Below are 19,780 nucleotides of genomic sequence, written 5' to 3'. Positions count from 1 at the left end.
CACTAGGTCTGATAATTGTATGGTTTACTGCTGTGAAGCTTGAAAAATTGGTCAAAAGATATATATGTTTTTAATTTGCTCTATTTACCCTCTAGCAAGAAATTATTTTTAAAAAAATATTCCTATATTCACGACAATTGATTTCCTTCATATGACACATGCAAGTTTTCTATCTTTATTGACTGTAGATTAGTTTCTTCCAATTTCATGGAAAGTTTATTTAAGAAAAAGATAAAATACCAAAATGCTGCGTGGCTTTCCTTTAACCATTTGAATCCCACAGTTCAAAAAACTTGGTTATATTTAGGGAGGTGTGATTATAATGGAATGCGGATTTCAATTTTTCTTAGAAGAAAAAATAGAATGGAAGGCACGCTGAGTGCTTAATACTGTTTCACTGTTGTGTTTCTATACATTTTGGCTCTGTCGTCCATGATTGCGGTTGGCTAAACCTATTAGGTTAATTACTCCCTGCGTAAATACATTCTAGAGCATTCTTTTCGTTAACCAAGCTTACATCTTTCCAAATTTAACTTTATGCTAGAGCCAGTTTTGGGTCATGGTTAGGTGACACTGATATATGAGTAGGTGACGCTTCGCAAATAATAAAGTAAAGAAACTGCATGAGATAAGTGTTTTTGTGATATCCCAGCTTTTGCCAATCCTATCAATTCCTCAATACCTAAAAATCAATATTTTGGTTGCTTCGATTTAGTCAGAAAACATCTCGGATTACTAAAGACTTCTGTAATTGGTTTTTCTATGCAGACTTAAGTGTTTTTCGTAAGATCGCACTACCAAAGCAGCAGTGATACGCCACCACTTTGTCTCCAAATCATACAAAAAGCAACTGGTATCTCGTCTGAAAATCTCAGCCATCTCTGCTTTATCAGGACTGTTTCCGTTCCCAGGCAATCCATTCACGTCTCTTTTTCATTTAACTCTAAAACACCTTTGTTCTTTACACTGTTATGACGGAAAAGCTGGGTGTCTTATGTGATAAACAAATTTGTAACTGCTGTTTCGACATCGTTAGTAACTGCTGTTTTTACCTCGTTTTGACACCGACTTTGAGAGAAAACACTTTTGTCTTGATAACATTCAATACTAGTTTCTTTTGGAATTGTGTGAGTTTTTGCAGTTTCCAAATTTTTGAAGGTGATTTATTATGGCTCCGTTCGGGAAGTCTTAATTGAATAACTTAATCAAATATAATTTCAAATTCCCTCGTTTCCGACATCTCGATATGAATCAGTCCCAAAATACACCGAAGGCCGACAGACAAGACCTTTTCCATATTGCTTTATTTCTACTGACGTTGTCAACTTCAGCTCTTAATTATAATTGAATTATACCCGTTTAACTTCGATATGTATAGTCCGTGTACGAAAATAGCGCATTGTTAAAATTTGATACCGATTGCAATGGGATTGAATAAAAGAAAGAAAAAAAGAATGAAATTTATGAAAGGGAAGGAAGTGAAAGGAAAAAGAGAAGAACCGCGCGGTTACCAAGCCCTCAACACATGACGTAACCTTCACTCTAAAATATGTCAACATTGTTGTGTTTTCACAATTTTGGTTCAAACAATACGTTATATTTACTTTCTTATTTCATTTCTGAGCGGTCTTGCGGCTTGTATACTACTGGACATTAATTCGGTGCCTTGGAGGTCGAAACAGATCCATTTAATCGAGTTTACAGCGCCGTATTTACGAGAAATGTGAAGACTTAACTGACCTTTATTCTCTATACCGACAACACTGATGGCCCAGTATTTATGACACATTGACTTCCGATATTCTTCATCTGTGTTTGTCTTTGCTATGTTATCGAAGAATGTGCCAAACCTTTTAAAAGGAAGGGAACAAAGTGTACGTATAGAATTGCTAGCTGCTTTCAAATAGATATATTGCGTATGTTCAATAAGTTTACAATTTATGATATGTTTTAGGCTTCAAATCTTTGGGAATTATGTCTTATTCGCATGTTTTCTATCGGCAAGTGCCTTATGTCTTTTTACCTTTTACAAACAGGAAAGGATTAACAGAACAATCCAGAGAAAATTACAGGTTTATGGGCAACTCGTACAGCGACTTGGTTTGGAGACAGAACTTCGGGTATTGTCAATAAATATATATTATATGATTGCTTCTTCTAATAAAAAGTCAATTAATAATGTCAATACCGTCGAGGGTGACTTGTTCAGAGTACCTTTGGACAGAGAATGGAATCTATAGAGAAATGCTGAGCACTTGCAACATTACATTGATGAATGCAAAATATGACCATAGAGCAAGCATATGCCATTAAAGATAGTTACAAAGACTGTTTCTACTATTCACTACCCTAAACAAAACCTCCCAGGTATTTTTAGAAGTTATATGGACAGAACAACCTCAAAGTTCAAAGTTTGCATGAGAAAAGCATCCATTCAATGTTTCCACAATTAAGTTATATTCTATACATGTGGGGAATAAGATTAGCATGAAAGTGAGGCTTATGGTTGTCACCAATGAGCCTCACTTCCATGCTATATGAGAGCTCATGGTGAAAAGTGAGAAACAATTTAAACTGGGAGGGTCCAATGCCCTCAAGGTAATATATTATTTAATGGTGTTGAAACAATTCAGGAAACTTTCCAGGTGCTCTTTTATCTAAGATATAATGACTCGGAGGTCAGTGTGGTCGAGGCAACATGATGACATCAAGATCTTTCACTTGTTCATTTATTTCTTTCATTCATTTCTTCTCTATTCATTGTGATGCGTTTTTAGGGCCATGAAGGATGTGTTAACTGCTTGCAATGGAACACTAGTGGCAGGTAACTTAGATAGAGCCTGTTGTTTACACTTGTGATTTTTACTGTGATTCTATGTGTGATTTTCTGCTCTTGATAGATGTGAACGAGTGGATTAGTTAACGGATGTTCAAATAGGAACTTGTGCACATCAGAGCATTCGTAACTAATAATTCGTTCACATCTATTGAAAGAAGAAAATCGCAGCAAAAATCGCCTTTGGTAAATGGGCCTTGTGATTGAAATGTATTTGTGAATAGAAGGAATATAAGTTAGTTAATACTTATATTTTTATTTACAGTGTCCTAGCTTCGGGCTCTGATGATCTTCATGTAATATTATGGGATCCGTTCAAGCGCAAAATAAGGCATAAAATAAGCACAGGACATAGTGCAAACATTTTCTCTGTAAAGGTAGGTATATGAGTTACTCAATAGTATTTAATTGTAACTCTCAAACATTTTACTCAATTTTTAACCTGTTGTTGTCCTAATGCACAGTTCATGCCCAATACTGGTGATGAGGTTCTGGTCACAGGTGCTGGTGATTTCCATGTCTGTGTTCATTCTGTACCACAGCATGATACAATCCAAACATTTAAATGTCATACAATGCGAGTCAAGCGTCTTGCGTCAAGTCCTGATGCTCCGCATTTGATTTGGAGTGCTTCGGAAGATGGCACAATAAGGTTGGTTATGCATTCAGTCATTCCTATTCTGACAGAAATTTTCCATTATTTTCATTTTATACCCTGTAGGTAACACATTGTATATTGCATGACAGTTATTTTGTCCTTGAATTCACTTCAAAATCTTCTCAAAAGAATTGTGAATAGAGTTGTGTAAATACTTCATTTTCTTCCTATCTTTCAGGCAATTTGACTTACGTGAATCTCACATTTGCCATGCAAATGAGAACTGCAAAAATATCCTCATTGACCTCACTCTTCACGTTGGCTCTTGTGAGATAAAATGTATCGAAGTAAATCCTTGTCAATCTGAGCTGCTAGCCGTAGGCTGCAGTGATCCGTACGTTCGAATGTACGATAGACGCATGCTCAGAAAACATTGCTTAACCTCCGACTCAGGGGTGAGCCATTGTTGCATTGAAACTTGCCCAAGCAGCATAGCCACCTTACCAAACGGCTGTGCCAGGTATTTCACCCCAGGCCATCTCCCTTGTACAACACGCCGTGGAAAACGAAGGTCTGTTGTTTCAACTTATCTCACATTCAGCCCAAATGGCCAGGAGCTTCTGGTCAACTTAGGCGGGGAGCAATTATACTTGTTTGATATCCGAAGACAGCGTCCGCCTCTCACCTACACACCAGACTCTTTCAGTAGCGACAATTCTTGTAGCATATCTAAGAACGGTTTCGTTCACCATAAATCAAGTGTTGGTGCCGAAGAGGAAATGGTGGGTGGTAATGCCACCTTAAGTAAGACTAAACTGAGTGGCACTAATGGTTTTACAAAGACAAATGATCAGACTAATAAAACGTCAGAAAAGACTGGAGGTCTTGCAGGAAAATCCACAGAACTCTCTGGAAAAGCATTGGAGTTGAAGTTCAGAGCAAATACAGAATATGAAAATAAGAATTATTGGGGAGCGATAAATCTGTACAACCAAGCTCTCATTCTGTCGCCAGATTCTGCTGTTCTCTACGCTAACAGAGCTGCGGCATTCCTGAAGCGAGGATGGTAAGCCTTTTGAATTAGAACACTCTAGACACTCTAGAAGACGACTTAAGCATTTTAAAAGTACTTTGAGTAAAACCAGAGTTCAATAATTACGTGTGATATAAATATATTTGGGTGCATTCCCAGTTTTATAGTGGGTTAAAAATAATAGGAACTGTCAATTTGATGATATCCATCTCTAAGCCTGTTTCTCTTATTCCCAGGTATGGTGATGTGTATTCAGCTCTTCGTGACTGCGAGCACGCTCTAACTCTGGATTTGGCCAGCTCAAAAGCGGCCTACAGACAGGCTCGCTGCTTGTTTGAACTCGAATGGTTTCCGGAGGCCGAAGCATGCCTGAAACGATTCATATCTCGTTTTCCAGACGAATGCAATTCGAAACTAGTAAAATGTCTCGAAAGAGATATTAAAGCAGCATTGTTTTCGCAAACTGAAGGTAATTACTAAAGAAGAATTGAGTCCCTCGATAATTACTTTGCTAGAACAACTTTCCACCGAGTGGTAAATCCTAAAGTAGAGTACGTACATCTCTTATCACATCCCCCATGGGATATTAGGGAGGAGGCTATACTGATCCCTAGATCCCCTAGCTGTACCCCTCCACACCTTCACCTTTGGTTCTACCAACATAACTACAAACTCAAGGCGGTTCGATTCGAAAATAATTTCAACTCGTCTCTTTTTAGATGGTAATGGAAAATCTTCGAACCGTGACAGATCAAGAAGACATGAGACTTACTCCGGCACGCTACTGGGATCGCTAAAGAGGATCAATGATTCTGAACGGGAGTTGAGAACTACATCCAACGATTACAAATCGAGATTTTGTGGCCATTGCAACACCACAACTGATATAAAAGAGGCGAATTTTTTTGGTGCAAATGGAGAGTATATTGTCGCTGGTAGCGATGATGGCTCGTTTTTTGTTTGGGAGAAATCAACTGCGAACTTATTGAGGATTTTGAAAGGGGATGAATCAATAGTTAACTGCTTGCAACCGCATCCTAGCGGCTGTATTCTAGCAACCAGTGGTATCGACCCGGTTGTTCGTTTGTGGAGCCCTCAGGCCGAGCATTCAGATGAGTCTGGTGATGAGCGACGTGTACCAGATAACGAATTCGCACAGGTCGCCAAAGATAATCAAAGACGAATGAAGACTGATCCTTTCGAAGTGATGATGATGAATTTGGGATACACGGTGACAAGAGAGCGAACGGATGGTGATGATAGCGATGGGGAATATGGGAGTGTAACCTCCCCGAATTGTCATGCTAGTTAGACCGGTGGTTGGAACCAACAGAGGCCAATCAAGAGTGATGTTAGTTAAGGTCTGTTCACACGATCCAATTTTGTTGTTACTTCTGGTGGATGTTTTATAGTCTGTTGTCATGTAATGTATATGAGCAGCAAATCCACTGAAGCCAATGCACTACGGCTTCATCAATAACCGACTATATTTCATACGTCAGAAGTGAATTAGATCCAACAAAATTGGATCGTGTGAACAGACCTCTTTAGGCACTGACGAAGCGACTCCGGGCCATTTGTTCAGTTCCAAAATCCTGCCTTATCTTATATTAAAGGCCATTAATGCAATATGTCATTCCAGATTTTTTATCTGGGTCAGTATAGTCCATCCCCTCGATGGGTTTTTTTGGGGGCATTCCTAATCTAAAACTGTGGGTTAGAACTATCACAGGATTAGCGCTCAACTAGCAAATCACAGCGCGTTAATCGGGCTTCGAGATTTGTGGATTAAAATTTCACAGCGAGAATAAGTATGCTAAAACTTGTAATTGCTATGTTCCAGCCACCTACTGGATATATAGCTAACCTAGAATTATAATTTATTGTATAGTAAAATATATTGGAAATTTGAAATGCAAAATATATAATGTATTCGATATATTATGATGAAGAAGTTTCGGGTATTTCACTAGTTCTCCATTATTAACGTAAAAATGAATGAAAGTTCATTCTGTCAGTTGTGACAGAATGACAAAATCAGGTGTATGTACTCTATGAAACGGGTCAATTCTCTGAATATATTTATTTCTTCTTCAATAGCATTGTGTCAGTACTGATGGCAATTTCACCAGGGTCTGACTGAAGAAAACTTTTAAAATTATCTAGTTAATCCAGGATATGCATATCCTAAAACATGTAGTCGTCACCTCATTTTTCTTTGCGCGCGCTATTTCATTTTCAAGTACCTGTCATTTCCACCACATGGCTTTTCATCTTTTGTGACGACTTTTGTTCTACGGCAGGTAGATCTGGTAACATTACTACTACAATATTGTGTCCGTCGTTGAGAAAACTATGAACAAAATTACTGGACTTAAATCTGTCATATACATCTAACTTCGCCTGGTTGTTAGTCTAAATATGCCGTGAAATTTATGTTATATTTATGCTGGTTTATTCAATCAAAAATGGAAGCAATTTTAGAGAATTTATCAATGGATGCTACGGCCGGGAAATTGAAGGCAATAACTGATGCTTGCGATGAAGGCCTAGGTAAGAATTTAGAGATTTAACTTCAAGATTTACAAAACTATTTATCTCAATGTTTTGCTAATTTTGTCTTCTACTTATAGAGGCTTTATCTCGTGAACGAAGTTCTAGAGGAGTTGAACCGTACGAGCTAAGGTAGCAATTAACTTGTTTAATCAAGTGTGCCGTGCATGTCATTAAATGGATCACTGATTCAATACGAATTTTAATTTATATTTTGTATTGAATACAGTCTTGCTAAAACAGTTGGGCCAAGCAATTCCTATAGTACTATAGACAGTTATATATATTTTTGACGTGTCACTGAAAGAGTTTTTTTTTCAGTTTTTTAATCTTTTGAAGGCCTTGGTCTTCGCGAAATAGTCTGGATCAAATATATTGTCTTTGTGTCCAGCATATGCAAATTAGTTTCAACTGGTTGCAACTCAGCCAAACTGTCAGGAGTGTGACTTTACATCGCATGAAAAATATTCAAAACCTGAGGGCAGAGAGCATAAAAACTTAGCAATTGATTGAAATCAAACCGGTTGGAAACTCTTTTCAAAGCCAAAGTAAAACTATATGCAAGTCATTGCAAATTCTATCATCTCGATTATTAAAACGAGATGCAAGTTACTGCAAATTTTTACATCGCAAGTTGTTAATTTTATCATTTAATGTGGAAAAATCATTGAAAAATTACTTAACACTTGTGATGAATAGCACTCTTCATATACATACTAGCTTAACACCGTCTTAATTTCTTTCAACATTTATAGCTGTCTTTCTCTTTTTGCAGAGAGAAATGTCTGTTACCGTTGAAGCTGGCTTTGGAATCCCGTGTCTCGAAACTATCGAGTCATGCGTTGGGAGGATTTCATGTAAGTTGATGGAGTACGATAGTCTTTGAAAAAATGGACCGACTTACATACATCATCACTCCTAACCTGAATATCGTGTTTTCATAGAAACTGATATCTGATGAACGATTCCAATCAATCGTCGAAGGCGACGTCCACCGTCAACTTCCAGTACAGTTTGTCAATGCTGTTGTTTCCACTCCTTCGATGTCGGATGAGATACAAGTGGAAATTATGAAGGTTTGTGAAGATGGATAGACAATCTTTGACTGTTGTATTTGTCATTGGTGTAGGCGATTTTATAGTACACCCTATACATTGAACATATCCTAATGCGGGTCAACTTTTCAGATGTTACTGATGATAACATGCTCAGCTTCCTGCGAGGTTCATGGTGAATATCTTATCAAGATTGCTGAAGTAAGTATCAACATGTCTTGAGATATCCTTTGATTCGATGTTTGTATTCATTGTATTATATTCTTCATTGGATTCATTGTATTATATCCTGTAGGTTTGTATTGAAACATACACTCGTTCCAGCCAGTCTTGGACCAAGACAGCGTGTCGTGCAACCCTGACACAAATGATGAGTTCTGTTTGTAATGATTTAGAGGAGAGTTTAAAGAAAGAAATGGTAGGTTGATGTTTAGCTTAGTATTTTTGTATGAGGATTTAGATTGTGTTTGGTATAGCCGTTTGTAGCTCGATGTGTAATCATGCTTGCTGAAATGACTGAAGTATTGTATGAAGTGCTGAAATGACTGAAGTATTGTATGAAGTGCTGAAATGACTGAAGTATTGTATGAAGTGCTGAAATGACTGAAGTATTGCATGAAGTGCTGAAATGACTGAAGTATTGTATGAAGTGCTGAAATGATTGAAGTATGTCCAACCTTTCATCTAGTTGTCTCACCATTCCAAAGATTTGCCACATTCTATACGAGGTAAGTAAGATACAGTAAAATTCCTGATCTTTCATATTGTACATTGGGCCATAATCTTTTGATATCCAGGTTTAGATCTGATCTTGAATGAGTCAAGCAAAATTTTGACGCAAGATGTCCTCATGCTGATGAAACACTTTTGTTCCCGGTTATCACCAAGCCAAAGGTAATATTCCTAACCCAGAGACTCTTTTTTATCATCTAGTGCAAGGTCCGGAAGTCTGTCAGTGTTTTCATTGTGTCACTTTCATTGTGTTTCATTATTTTCATATTTCAATATTTTTATTGTGTTTATTCTTTCACTTTCAGTGGTTGCACCCAACTAAGTGATGTGTTGTCATTGTATCTTGAAGCTGTCTACGTCTTAGTATCCAGTTTGTCTGTTTCCATCCGTCAGCAGAAAGATTTCATTGATGTTTTATGGTAGGAATTACCTGCTTTTATGGCTCTAACATCCACAGCATTTCAAGTACTTTCCGGATCAGCCGGTATAGATCCTCATGCAAGCGCAGGATGGCGTTGGGTCGTCTGGGCTTCGACTTCTTGCAATATGCAATTCCATTGCAAATGCCAAACACCAAATAGCTGATGGATTCACCATTCTATGGTGTCAAATATATGCATTTTATTTATTCCAGGCAATATTTGTGTCCAACGTTGATCCATCTTCTTGGCAGTCCAGTTAGCGAAGTAGGTGGGAAAAACAAAAGCCACGGTGGTGCCTACCCAGAAGATGGGGGTCGTGGTGGTCGAGGCACTGGTTCCCCACTCAAGTCGAAACCACTTCAATCAGTCGCTCGAATTATTTACAATATTTCCAAAGAGTTGATTCGGTTGGTTGGCCCGTTAGGGGCCATGAGGCCTGTCCTGGAGTCCCTGTTTCATCGAATCATACTTTATCCCCCTCCACAACAGAGAGGTGAAGCTTTGAAAGCGATCAATGATGTAGGTTTCCATCCATATCCTTAAGATCTGAGTTTTCTTTTATGTCTCCTTAGTCATGTCAGCTCTAACATTGAACACTTTGGATGAACATTCTTCATCGTTATAATTCGTAGATTTTTGCCAGTCCAAGTCACGTGGTTGATATAGCCGGTCCAGTCGTATTAGATCCCAGTACTCCACCAACTCCGGACTCGCCAACCGAGCAAAATAAAACCGAAGTCGATCTTCTTAAAGTGTAAGTTCATGCAAGTGTATTTTTATCGATTTCGATTGCACGACAGCCCTATTGATGGAGCCTTGTTTTCTGGCTCAAGATTGTGCTTAACTGAACCTTTCCTGGCAAGATCTTCCACTTCATTTCATATTGAGTATTTTTCATTTTAGTTTACTGGATGGCATTGTGGAGTGTTCGCATTGTCCAGACCTGGGTGTTGTTGGTGGCAGTGTGGCATGTGTGGTATCGTTGCTTGGTTCTTTGGAAGAACTCAGTCAAGGAGAAGGAGTTTCTCAGGAGCAAGTCGAGCTGTTGAAGAACGTCGAGGATGTGGATGGATGGGAAGACGTGGAGAAGAAAAACCGCAGCAAAACAACGGAGGATTCGCCTCAAACTATCCCAAAATTCACCTTGGCTAACGAGGCTTTTGATGAAGATGAGAATATCGAAGTGCATCATGGGAAACCTAAACACATTCGCTGGGAAATGGACGAAGGGTCACAGAAACAGGTGATAGTTGTCGGCATTCAATCTGTCGACAGATCTTGGAATTACCATCTGATCTCAAAGACACAAATTTTTACTGTAATATTGTCTTGTCTTTAGATGCAACTAAGTTTGGATCAAATGGACTTAGAGACGGTTACTCAGAAGTTTGCAAATACGGACAGATTGTGGGATATCAGCAGGACTAAACCTGATGGAAGAGAGCAGGACAGTGAGTTTTGTCATCTCTTAGTTTGCTAATAGATTCCTTACTAAAACATGGCCAGTAGATAACTAGAAGGAATTAGGAAAGATTCTTAGTGGAAACATCGCTTTTTCTTTTAGCCACAGATGAAGGCAGCATTTTGAACCATCCAAAAAGTGTGCATTTTGCTACAGACCTGGAGGAGGAATTCACAATCGAGAATCGGGAAGATCAAAGACTTGGTCGTTATGGTAACACGCAACGTCATGGCATTCCTCGCCGAGGAGTTTTGCCTCGACGGATCGCCTCGTCATCTGCTCGTTCCGGCGTCGTAAGAAGATCGGCATCTCTCGACGGGAAATCAAAGTCAAAACCTGTGATCAAGTAAGTTCACACAATTCCGATGAGTGCATGCAATAGCTCCATGTACACATCAAGATAGCGCTTCAAAACATTATTAACAATACCAGAAAAAGCTTATAGACTCTTTATTCTGTTTTTGGAATCTCGCTTTAGTGATAGACGACGAATTAATGGCGATCACATGCAACCGAAAATTTTAAGAAATGACAAGCAACGATTACAACGTTCAAACTCAGATGTTGGAAACTCTCCTACGGACGAGCACAATGATGAATTTCTCGAAAAACGTTCTAATGCATCCCGATCGATTCTGAGAAAACCCAAACAAGACTCGGAAAGTTCTGAAAATGTGGAAAGCAATGAAAAGCCTGTTAAACCGAAAGGGATTCTTATGAACTCTCACTTGAACGACTTAACAAATAAGAAACTTGGTGTAGTAAAGATAAACGGTATCCTCATTAGTCGGTTGCGTGATCCTAAAGCCCAGGTTTCTCCTGAAAAAGTCGTGTCGGGCCCAGGCAAGGTTTTCGAAAAACGAAAATCGGTCGAGGAAAACGAAAAGGAAGGAGCACGGAATTTCGCGCGTTGTCTTCTGGGTATTTTACCGTCAGTTTTGAGCCTGCACGATCCAGCCGCAGTCGATGAAGCACTCCAGCAATTTGCATCAGATGTTTGCGAGGCGGTCACGTGTATGGCACTGAAACGTAAGAATGTTCCAAACTTCGGAACACTACGTGGTTCGTCGGATCTTCTCGATGATACCTCGGGGAAAGGTGCTACGTCATACTTACATTATCCAATCCTGAACGCTGACGGAGTCTACGCCGCCGTGTATTCCACACTCAAGCTGAACCTGAAGTTGCATCGTGCTGGTTACTATGGCAAAAAACAAGAACAAGAACTTGTCACACAGGTATGACGGGGTGTCACACAGGTATATCGGGATGTCAAACAGGTGTGACAGGTTTATCAGACAGACAGATTGTCAGATGAGGTTATACCCACACAATAGTATGTTGTGGGAATGAAATTATCAACGTACAGAAAGAAAGAGTTCATGCATTACGTACTGTGCTACAAAGGCACCCATCACGGTGATTTTTACTTAAACAAATGAGGGAAATTTTTAACAGTTTAATTTCTTTTCTCAAAACAGGAGGAGTTTATTAAGAACACTCACAATTGTGGTGTCGATGTTGGTCTTTCCTCAGTTTGGTTGGGTGAACTCTATCGCTTGGTTACAACGTATGATATCTTGGAGAAAGCTGGCTACAAAGCGGATGATGTCAGCTCAAATCGCGCTCTCGTTGATTTGCTGTCGGATATCAATAAGACTCCGAGAAGCAGCGAGGATACGTCCATTGACGAAGCGATATTCATCCACGTTCAAGACCAGTCCTCCATGACCGCCACACAAAAGCAAGGCGTGAAATTTGTCCGACGAATTCTGCTTCTCACCTGGGACTCTCTTCTCGATGTCCTTCGTGTTCCCATTGAGTCCCCCTTAGTCGGCACAGGTAATGAAATTTTATATGAACGCTGTCTGAATGCATAAATTGTCGCATAAAACTACATTTCGAAATGGTAACATTTTGATTAAACGGACTGGGGAGATGGCGTCTGCAAGATATTCACGACTTTGATTTTCCATTTTCGTAAATTTTGGGAATGATTGTGTATATGTTATTTGCGATGGTGTTTCATTCTGTTTCGTCTTCGCTCAATGATATTCATTTTCTTAGTTCAAGAAAGTATTGGTGTGGCCTTAATGATGGCGTCTGAAAGCAAAAAACATCACGCTAAAGAACGTGATACGGTCTGCCTCAGTCTGGATGGATTACGAAGAATTGCTCGGCTGTTTTGTACGCTGGGTGAGTCTGCTTTTCAAATGTTTCCAACGATACTAGCATCAAATCTGTTGTGAGATAAACCTTCGGGTACAAATGGACTCAAATAGAGTTTCTAGAATATCCAATAGAGTTTTCTAGTCTGTAAAAGTTAGGTTAGTTCATTCTTTCACTCTTCCTTCACTCTTCCTTAAAGTGAAAAGAAGCTATTCCAGTGTGGTTTTATTTGATTTTTACACTATTACATCTCTTTATTCTCTACATACCAGGAATCCAAACAGGCTGTGAAACCGTTCTATCACAACTAGCTAATGCCTCGTGTGGTGGTGAGACGGTTCCACATACTGTACCTAAATGGAAAGGTGGACACGTGAAGAACAAGATGAAGTTGCATGCGGCGCACGTGCTTACAATGGATGCACTCCTTGCTGTTGGCTTGGAACTAGGGAGCCACGCTCCTAAATGCTGGAAGCATGTCTTCAGGTAACCCAGCGAAATATTTAGCGGAGGTTTAAATTTTAGTGTTCTCTTATCTTCTAACAAAATCTTCATCAATATGTTAGATGTTGTTCGTATATCGCTGGTTTACAGAATATGCAGTTCCTCTCGGACACCCCAGAATCTCATTCATCCAGGAAAGTAGTCGAAGTTCCTTCGCCAGACTCCGAATCATCGTCGGTTTCCGCTGATCTCTCGTCGGATGGAAGTGCCTCCGACATTGTCCGGCAACATCACGACAGTACACCGGATACGACCCGAGTATTGAATCCGATCGATGCTTCCCGAGCTATATACGCGCTGTCCACCTCTGTTGATCGTTTGTTTGAACACGCAGCTAACACCCTCAGTTCTGATGCAATGGTAGCCATGTTGGAATCACTGGCCGAGGCATCCGCTGACCAGTTAGAAAATATCTCCAAGGGCATGCTGACGTATGATCATCACGCGGTAACCCAGGGCAACGGTCCACTGTCGTCAAATCTTCATTTCTGCCGTATGGTGGATATCTTATTGAGGTGCACCAGAGATGGTAAAAGACCTCTTCTTCATATTACAAGATCATGGGCAACATTTTCCAAGCATTTTGTCAAAGTAAGTCGCAGAAATTTATTACGTATATTCCTTAAAACTGAACCACTAGAAAAGACTGGCGATATTCCCAGGTCTAAACGATCAGTCTAGTTTCATTTCTGTTGACTGTGCTGTGTAATTATCCCGTGTGAATATATTTTCATTCTTTATGTTAGATAATGTGTGAGAACAAGAAAATTTTCAATTTTGCTTTGGATCTGATAAAAGATACTTTGGTTGTGCTCCTGAACAATCGTAACGAGCTAGCTCATTTCTGGTTTCACGAAACCTTGTTTAAACCCTTCGAGATTATCCTCATGTCTGGGAAGATTGGTGATGGAGATCAAGATCAGGCAAGTCTTAAAGTCATTCTATCACAACCAAGTCCATCACTCCATTGCTTACTATTGGGCCAAATACCTTTCTATGCTATGTCTGAAAGCCTAAGCAAAATGTAGGAGGATCTGCAATGGCCTTTGTCACCTGCATTCTCACCGACTAACAGAAGAAACTTTTCTTTGCAGGTTTTACAAATCTTGTGTGAATTAGCGCAGTCGAATACTGGAAGCATCAAATCTGGCTGGAGGGCGATATGCTCCGCCGCACGAGCTGTTCACGTGCCATCACGATCGGCCATCACTGAGAACGAGTTACCAGTTCCTAAAATCTTAGATATTGCCACATTGTTCGTAGAAAACAAGACGGCGTTGGTATTCTCTCAAGCAGCGGTGAACTGCATCCTGTGTTTGTCGAAATGTCTTCACGTGCAGACGGCACCCGATGATGCGTGTGATGAATGCAGTCTTCCTGGTAGTGAGACTGAGAGCAATTTCAGCGAAGGACCCTACGGTGACATGTGTGTCCCTGCTTTAGAACTTTTGTCGAAAGTTTCCAAGAAATTGGCATCGATTTATGTGAAACCAGCGAATGTCATATTTCATGGATCACACGCGGTAAAACTCGATAACTCCTCATCACCCCTCACCTCTCCATCAAGTCCCATAATGTCCATAGCGGACACCATAAAGAATGCTTCAGTTCTCGCACCGAACTACGCCCGCAGTATCACAGCTATGGATGACAGTGGTATTTTTCGTGTATGGTACCTCATGTTAGACGTATTGACGACGACTGTGATCACGTGCCCACGCAAACATCAGATTCATGCCCTCGATACGCTCTTTGACGTCCTTCACTCCGTGTCCTCCGTTCCAGGCCCTCAATTCTCCATCCTCGTTCTCACGAATCTACTGCTGCCAATGCTTCACACTTGGCTAGAGAAAGGTACTCAGACGCCTGAATATTGGGAGAGAACTGCAGGGAACTTTAAACAGGCATGCGGGTTGACAACCGAGTTGATTGTTGGAGAAATGGGACAGTTTTTGAGTGATCAAGGTGAGATGCCTTATCTTTAGTAAGGGTCGTGAAGAATCTCAAAAAGTCTTGTACTGTCAGTTGTAATCGTGACTCTATTCTTTTCAGGGGCCTCTGAGTGCGTGTTGACTTTGATGCAACAAGTTTTAGATTTACTAAAGTTAGCTGTATCTCAGCCTGATGAGGTGATTGCAAGAGTTGGCTGTTCATGTTTCAGGTATTATAATAATACCTTGTTTATACCGAAGTTCCTTCCCTCAGCACTGACCTCAATATCCTAATAATAACTGGATGTATGCATGAGATATTTGATGGTATTTGTTGTTGTTTTTCCAGACATTTGTTGATGTCCGGTGGATCGCTATTCACGGAAGAAATTTGGAAGATTATTTGCGAGGGGCTTCGTGGCGCAATGCGATCCACACTTGCTCCTGTAAAACACCTGATACCCTGTTACCAAGTTGGCTCGAGCAGTGTCAGCGGCGATGATGGATGTCGTGTGAGGGTTCTGACGCGTCGTGATGCATCGTGGGAACAGACAATTAGACATGGCCAGTTGGCTGAACAAGTATGTGGAATTACGTCAGAGATAGTTTAGGGAAATAGCCATCGTGTTAGTACTGTGATATCACGGACTTTACGCTGAAATTTTTATGCAGTTTTCATGATAATAAAAGAGTGTTTTAATATTAATTTCTTCAACCAAATGCAAGTTTAGCTTCCCTCTGTACTCTAGCAAATGAGATAACTGGACTATCCATTCTAAGTCAGCTCTATTCTAAATTTTTAGGTTTTTCTACTGGAGTCGCAACTGGAAGAGGAATTTGACCGAGAAGACGAGTTCCCAACGAAGGAGGACGAAGATCACCGATCGTTTTTCTTCGTCATCTCGTCGGTTGATAATCAAGAAAGTTCTGAGGACACTACAAGGTATTGTAAAGTCAACATTCATCTATATTTTATTCAACACAGGCAACATTCAGCATGTGAGGAGTTGTTTTGTTAAATTGAATAAGTTTGAAAGAATCCAGTATCCTCCTTCCTGTATATATTTCTTAAAGATTTGTGTCTTTCTATCCCAGGATTCCTCTTCGTGGGCTTGTTGTTGGTCTTCTTGCTCATCAGCTTCTCCTGCAGTCCCTGGGTTTGGTGCTCCTAGATAAACGTGATTGTTCCTTCGGAAACTCTCAAAATCCTGTTGTGAACCCAGGAGACGACAGCTCGATGCCTGGTTTACTTACTTACCTCACTCCCGCAAATCTTTCCATCATTTTTGACTGTTTGATGGAGTCCCACACTGTCGCTTATGAATTCAACAACCGCTTTGGTTTACGATCTTTGATTCAAATGATCGTTCGGCTCTGTGCGCCAGCGAACCTCCTCCGACAATCCACGATGGCTTTCAAGTTCTATCTTCAGACATTGCTCGAGATTTGTCGCTACAACGGGGAACATATGTCGGGCTCGTCCGTCAAACGAATACTTCTCGGCGACCGGGGTTCGAACCCAGACGGAGAAGGTTCCCATGCTGAAGGGGTTGATGATCATGTGACTGAAGACAGAGACGCTGAATGGATTGTTCGCAGACTCAACGAGGCTTGCTCACAACTCAGCAGTGTGTACAACAGACTTTATAGCAGCTACGAAAACGAGGTTCAGCAAAGGAATTTAACATCAACGCCAGATTCGTCACCGTCTAAGCTTCGCTCCCACTTCGGCGACGATTCCTTCACGAGCATCCGACGAAAACTAGATAGCCCGGACATTTTAAGAAGCGACGCTTTTTATTCACGTGATCAACAACATTTGCACGTGAAGAAATACGATGAGTTGTTGCAATTACGAACATGGACTATGATGACGGTTGATATGTTAGAAGCCTTACTTCGCCTCCCCACCCTGCAGTTCAAACCCATTCTCCCCGCGATCTACCCAGCTGTGACGTCAATGATTCCAGTGTCAGGAGATCCCAAAGTTTGTAGACTTATCTATGAGATTGTAGTACGCGTGGGGTCTATTTATGGAATAATATAACTAGTAATATCATCATTGATCAGATAGGGATTCCGGATATCATTCTCCTTGAGATGGCAATGTGACTAGTCATGCGACTATCAAAGTCCTATAAATCTATAGTTAACCATTGTTTCTCGATTGTGGTGAATAATGTGAATATAATTTCACTCCAATAGGACTATCACTTGAGTGCAATCGATGCCGACATGAACGCGTGTTTTTAATAAAGTTTCTGGTACCTTCTGTAGGACAGGTTTCTATGTAGTCCATGTTCTGATTTTTGACAGAATATCACCCTTCTCGTAGGCGTGGTCAGGTCAGATCTCTTCTTTTCCCCTTATCAATTCTCCATCCCTGTCAACTCTCCTTGTTGGCAAATTCTTGAAGATCTTTGCCAGCTTTACTTGTAAGACATGGTTCCTTGCTATGCCCTCATATCAACTCTTCATCCTTGTCATCTCTCATTCTTGCCAGTCCTAGTTATTTAACTCGTAATCCTCAAATATCTCAGCCCCCTCTCAAATGTATCAATCATTTGTGGAACATTACCACGTCTTCTTTCTTTTTACCTTTCCAGCTCTCGCGCCACTCCAACTCTCTGTGCCAGCTCTCCATGTAAACCCTCGCAAGTTCTCCTGTTACAATTTGAACAATGCTTTTTCCTTAGGCTTCATTTTGAAAACTTTTATGTATTTTCATTCCACGATGTACAATGTTTAAAAAGAAAAGTAAACGTAACGAAAGCAAGCTAGCAGAAAGCAGCATACTACTGTTTAAAAGAGCTGTCCAAAAATTACCTGTTGATGTAAATGACGGTCAAATTCAAAGCCTAATCGAAGCAATTGAATTCAAAAACTATGAAACAACAGAACACGTCGTTGTAAAGCGTAATGTTTCACCGGGATTATACATCGTTGTCTCAGGGAAGGTTGAAGCCGTTAGCAATGGCGGGGTTGCTATTCGACTTATGAGGATGGGTGACTTTTTTGGTGAACTTTCAATATTTTTTGGTATCCCTGCACCTATCACTGTCAGAGCACAAGAAGGGTGAGTTATATTTATCCAACACATTCTCATAGAACACAACAACCAAATTATGTCTTATACTTATAGACCTAACAATGAATTTGTTTTTATTTAGAGCAGCGTTACTGTTTATCAAGTCACAAAGTATTCTGGATGTGATTACAGAGAAACCCAAACTCACTTTATTTCAATGGTTCATTAAAAGGTTAGTACAGTGGATTATATATAAACTTGATGTTTGTCACTTATTAAACTTTCATTTTGAACAGGAAATACATGGATACTGCAAAGATTTTTCAAGAACATGCTTTGTCAAAAGAAATTGCATATCAAAGTCTTCAAGAGGTTAGAATCTACAATATACCATGTATTCAATCTTTGTTAAAACACAACATAAAACATATTTTATTGATTTGTATTGTAGGTACCAATGTTTCACAATTGGAGTTCTGACTGTCTACATTTTCTTGTTGAACAGACATTTCCAGGTTTTTACACCTAATTACTGTTTAATAATTGTGTCATATACTCACTTGCATATCTGAGTACCATATCTGACAATTACCTTTACCAATAGAAATTATCCTTCTGTTTCCTGCTGGCAGTTACATATGGTGTCAAGGTTATCATGCTCATGAAATAGTCATCCTTATACATGGTACTGCTAAAATGCTGACATCAGATAAGAAAGAACTTGCGACAGTGTCTGCTAATAAAGCAAGCTTCTGTATGGGTGAAGAACAATTCTTTAACCAGTTGAAAAGGAACTTTCACATTCGGTAAACTAAACTGTTTCTAAGGATCAAGACTGCAAGAAGAGATTGCAAATGTATAAAATTGTATACACAATTGTGATGTTGTGTTTATCTTTAGGGCAGAAAGTCCTTGCTTAGTGTTAATATTGAATAAAGACCATTTGGATCATCTTTTTTACAGTGATATCCAGGTAAATATAAATTATGAAACCTGATGTTAATTCATTAGTTGGTAGCTATAAATTGTCTACTATTTAGTGTGCAGAGGAACGAGAACAGTATGATTTGCTCTCCCATGAATGGAAAAATGTGATGATGCGAAAGGATAAGGCAGTTTACTCTAAGTACTCGGAGGAGCTCAATTTAGAGATCATAACTATGGTATGGTCTACACCTCAAATATTTTCCACTTTTTTCTCATTTTCTGTGTTTTTTGGTTAATCGATTCATTCCTTTAAACCTTCTTTGCTTTTTAGAAACTATGGCAAGCATTGCAACAAGTAAGATTTTGTACATGTAAACTTCACATATTTTCTGCATGCATTGACACAATACATTTTCTCTTTTGATTAGAGAGGTCTCCAAATTCCTTTTCAAGCTGGGTTTTTCCATACTTTATTCCTGTCTATTAATGCGATGGAAATTGATGTGGGCAAAGAAATATTGGCCACAAAT

At 39.7% G+C, this 19,780-nt stretch overlaps 2 protein-coding genes across 2 annotated transcripts; both read left to right on the top strand.

Moving 5' to 3' along the window:
* Positions 1-8: 8 nt before the first annotated feature.
* On the top strand, positions 9-6,511 carry LOC114532106 (WD and tetratricopeptide repeats protein 1-like). Its single transcript, XM_028553690.1, has 8 exons — positions 9-1,874; positions 2,037-2,120; positions 2,778-2,824; positions 3,102-3,213; positions 3,301-3,488; positions 3,673-4,500; positions 4,704-4,936; positions 5,187-6,511. The coding sequence occupies exons 1-8, from the start codon at positions 1,827-1,829 to the stop codon at positions 5,777-5,779; spliced, it is 2,133 nt and encodes a 710-aa protein (XP_028409491.1). The 5' UTR covers positions 9-1,826; the 3' UTR covers positions 5,780-6,511.
* Positions 6,512-6,637: 126 nt separating this feature from the next.
* LOC114532171 (brefeldin A-inhibited guanine nucleotide-exchange protein 3-like) lies at positions 6,638-18,554 on the top strand. Its single transcript, XM_028553749.1, has 26 exons — positions 6,638-7,020; positions 7,101-7,152; positions 7,796-7,877; positions 7,965-8,096; positions 8,208-8,276; positions 8,371-8,493; positions 8,764-8,803; positions 8,873-8,969; positions 9,113-9,226; positions 9,442-9,748; positions 9,862-9,983; positions 10,133-10,472; positions 10,569-10,680; positions 10,794-11,037; positions 11,170-11,929; positions 12,173-12,533; positions 12,759-12,887; positions 13,133-13,346; positions 13,427-13,955; positions 14,111-14,287; positions 14,459-15,329; positions 15,417-15,525; positions 15,645-15,876; positions 16,099-16,238; positions 16,391-18,371; positions 18,466-18,554. The coding sequence occupies exons 1-25, from the start codon at positions 6,903-6,905 to the stop codon at positions 17,340-17,342; spliced, it is 6,426 nt and encodes a 2,141-aa protein (XP_028409550.1). The 5' UTR covers positions 6,638-6,902; the 3' UTR covers positions 17,343-18,371; positions 18,466-18,554.
* Positions 18,555-19,780: the final 1,226 nt, after the last annotated feature.

Source organism: Dendronephthya gigantea, unplaced genomic scaffold (genome assembly GCF_004324835.1).
Source record: "Dendronephthya gigantea isolate DGI-Jeju-01 unplaced genomic scaffold, DenGig_1.0 000002F, whole genome shotgun sequence".
NCBI classification, from domain to species: domain Eukaryota; kingdom Metazoa; phylum Cnidaria; class Anthozoa; order Malacalcyonacea; family Nephtheidae; genus Dendronephthya; species Dendronephthya gigantea.
The sequence above is the reverse complement of the archived record's forward strand: the minus strand, read 5'-3'. Positions and strand labels throughout refer to the sequence as shown.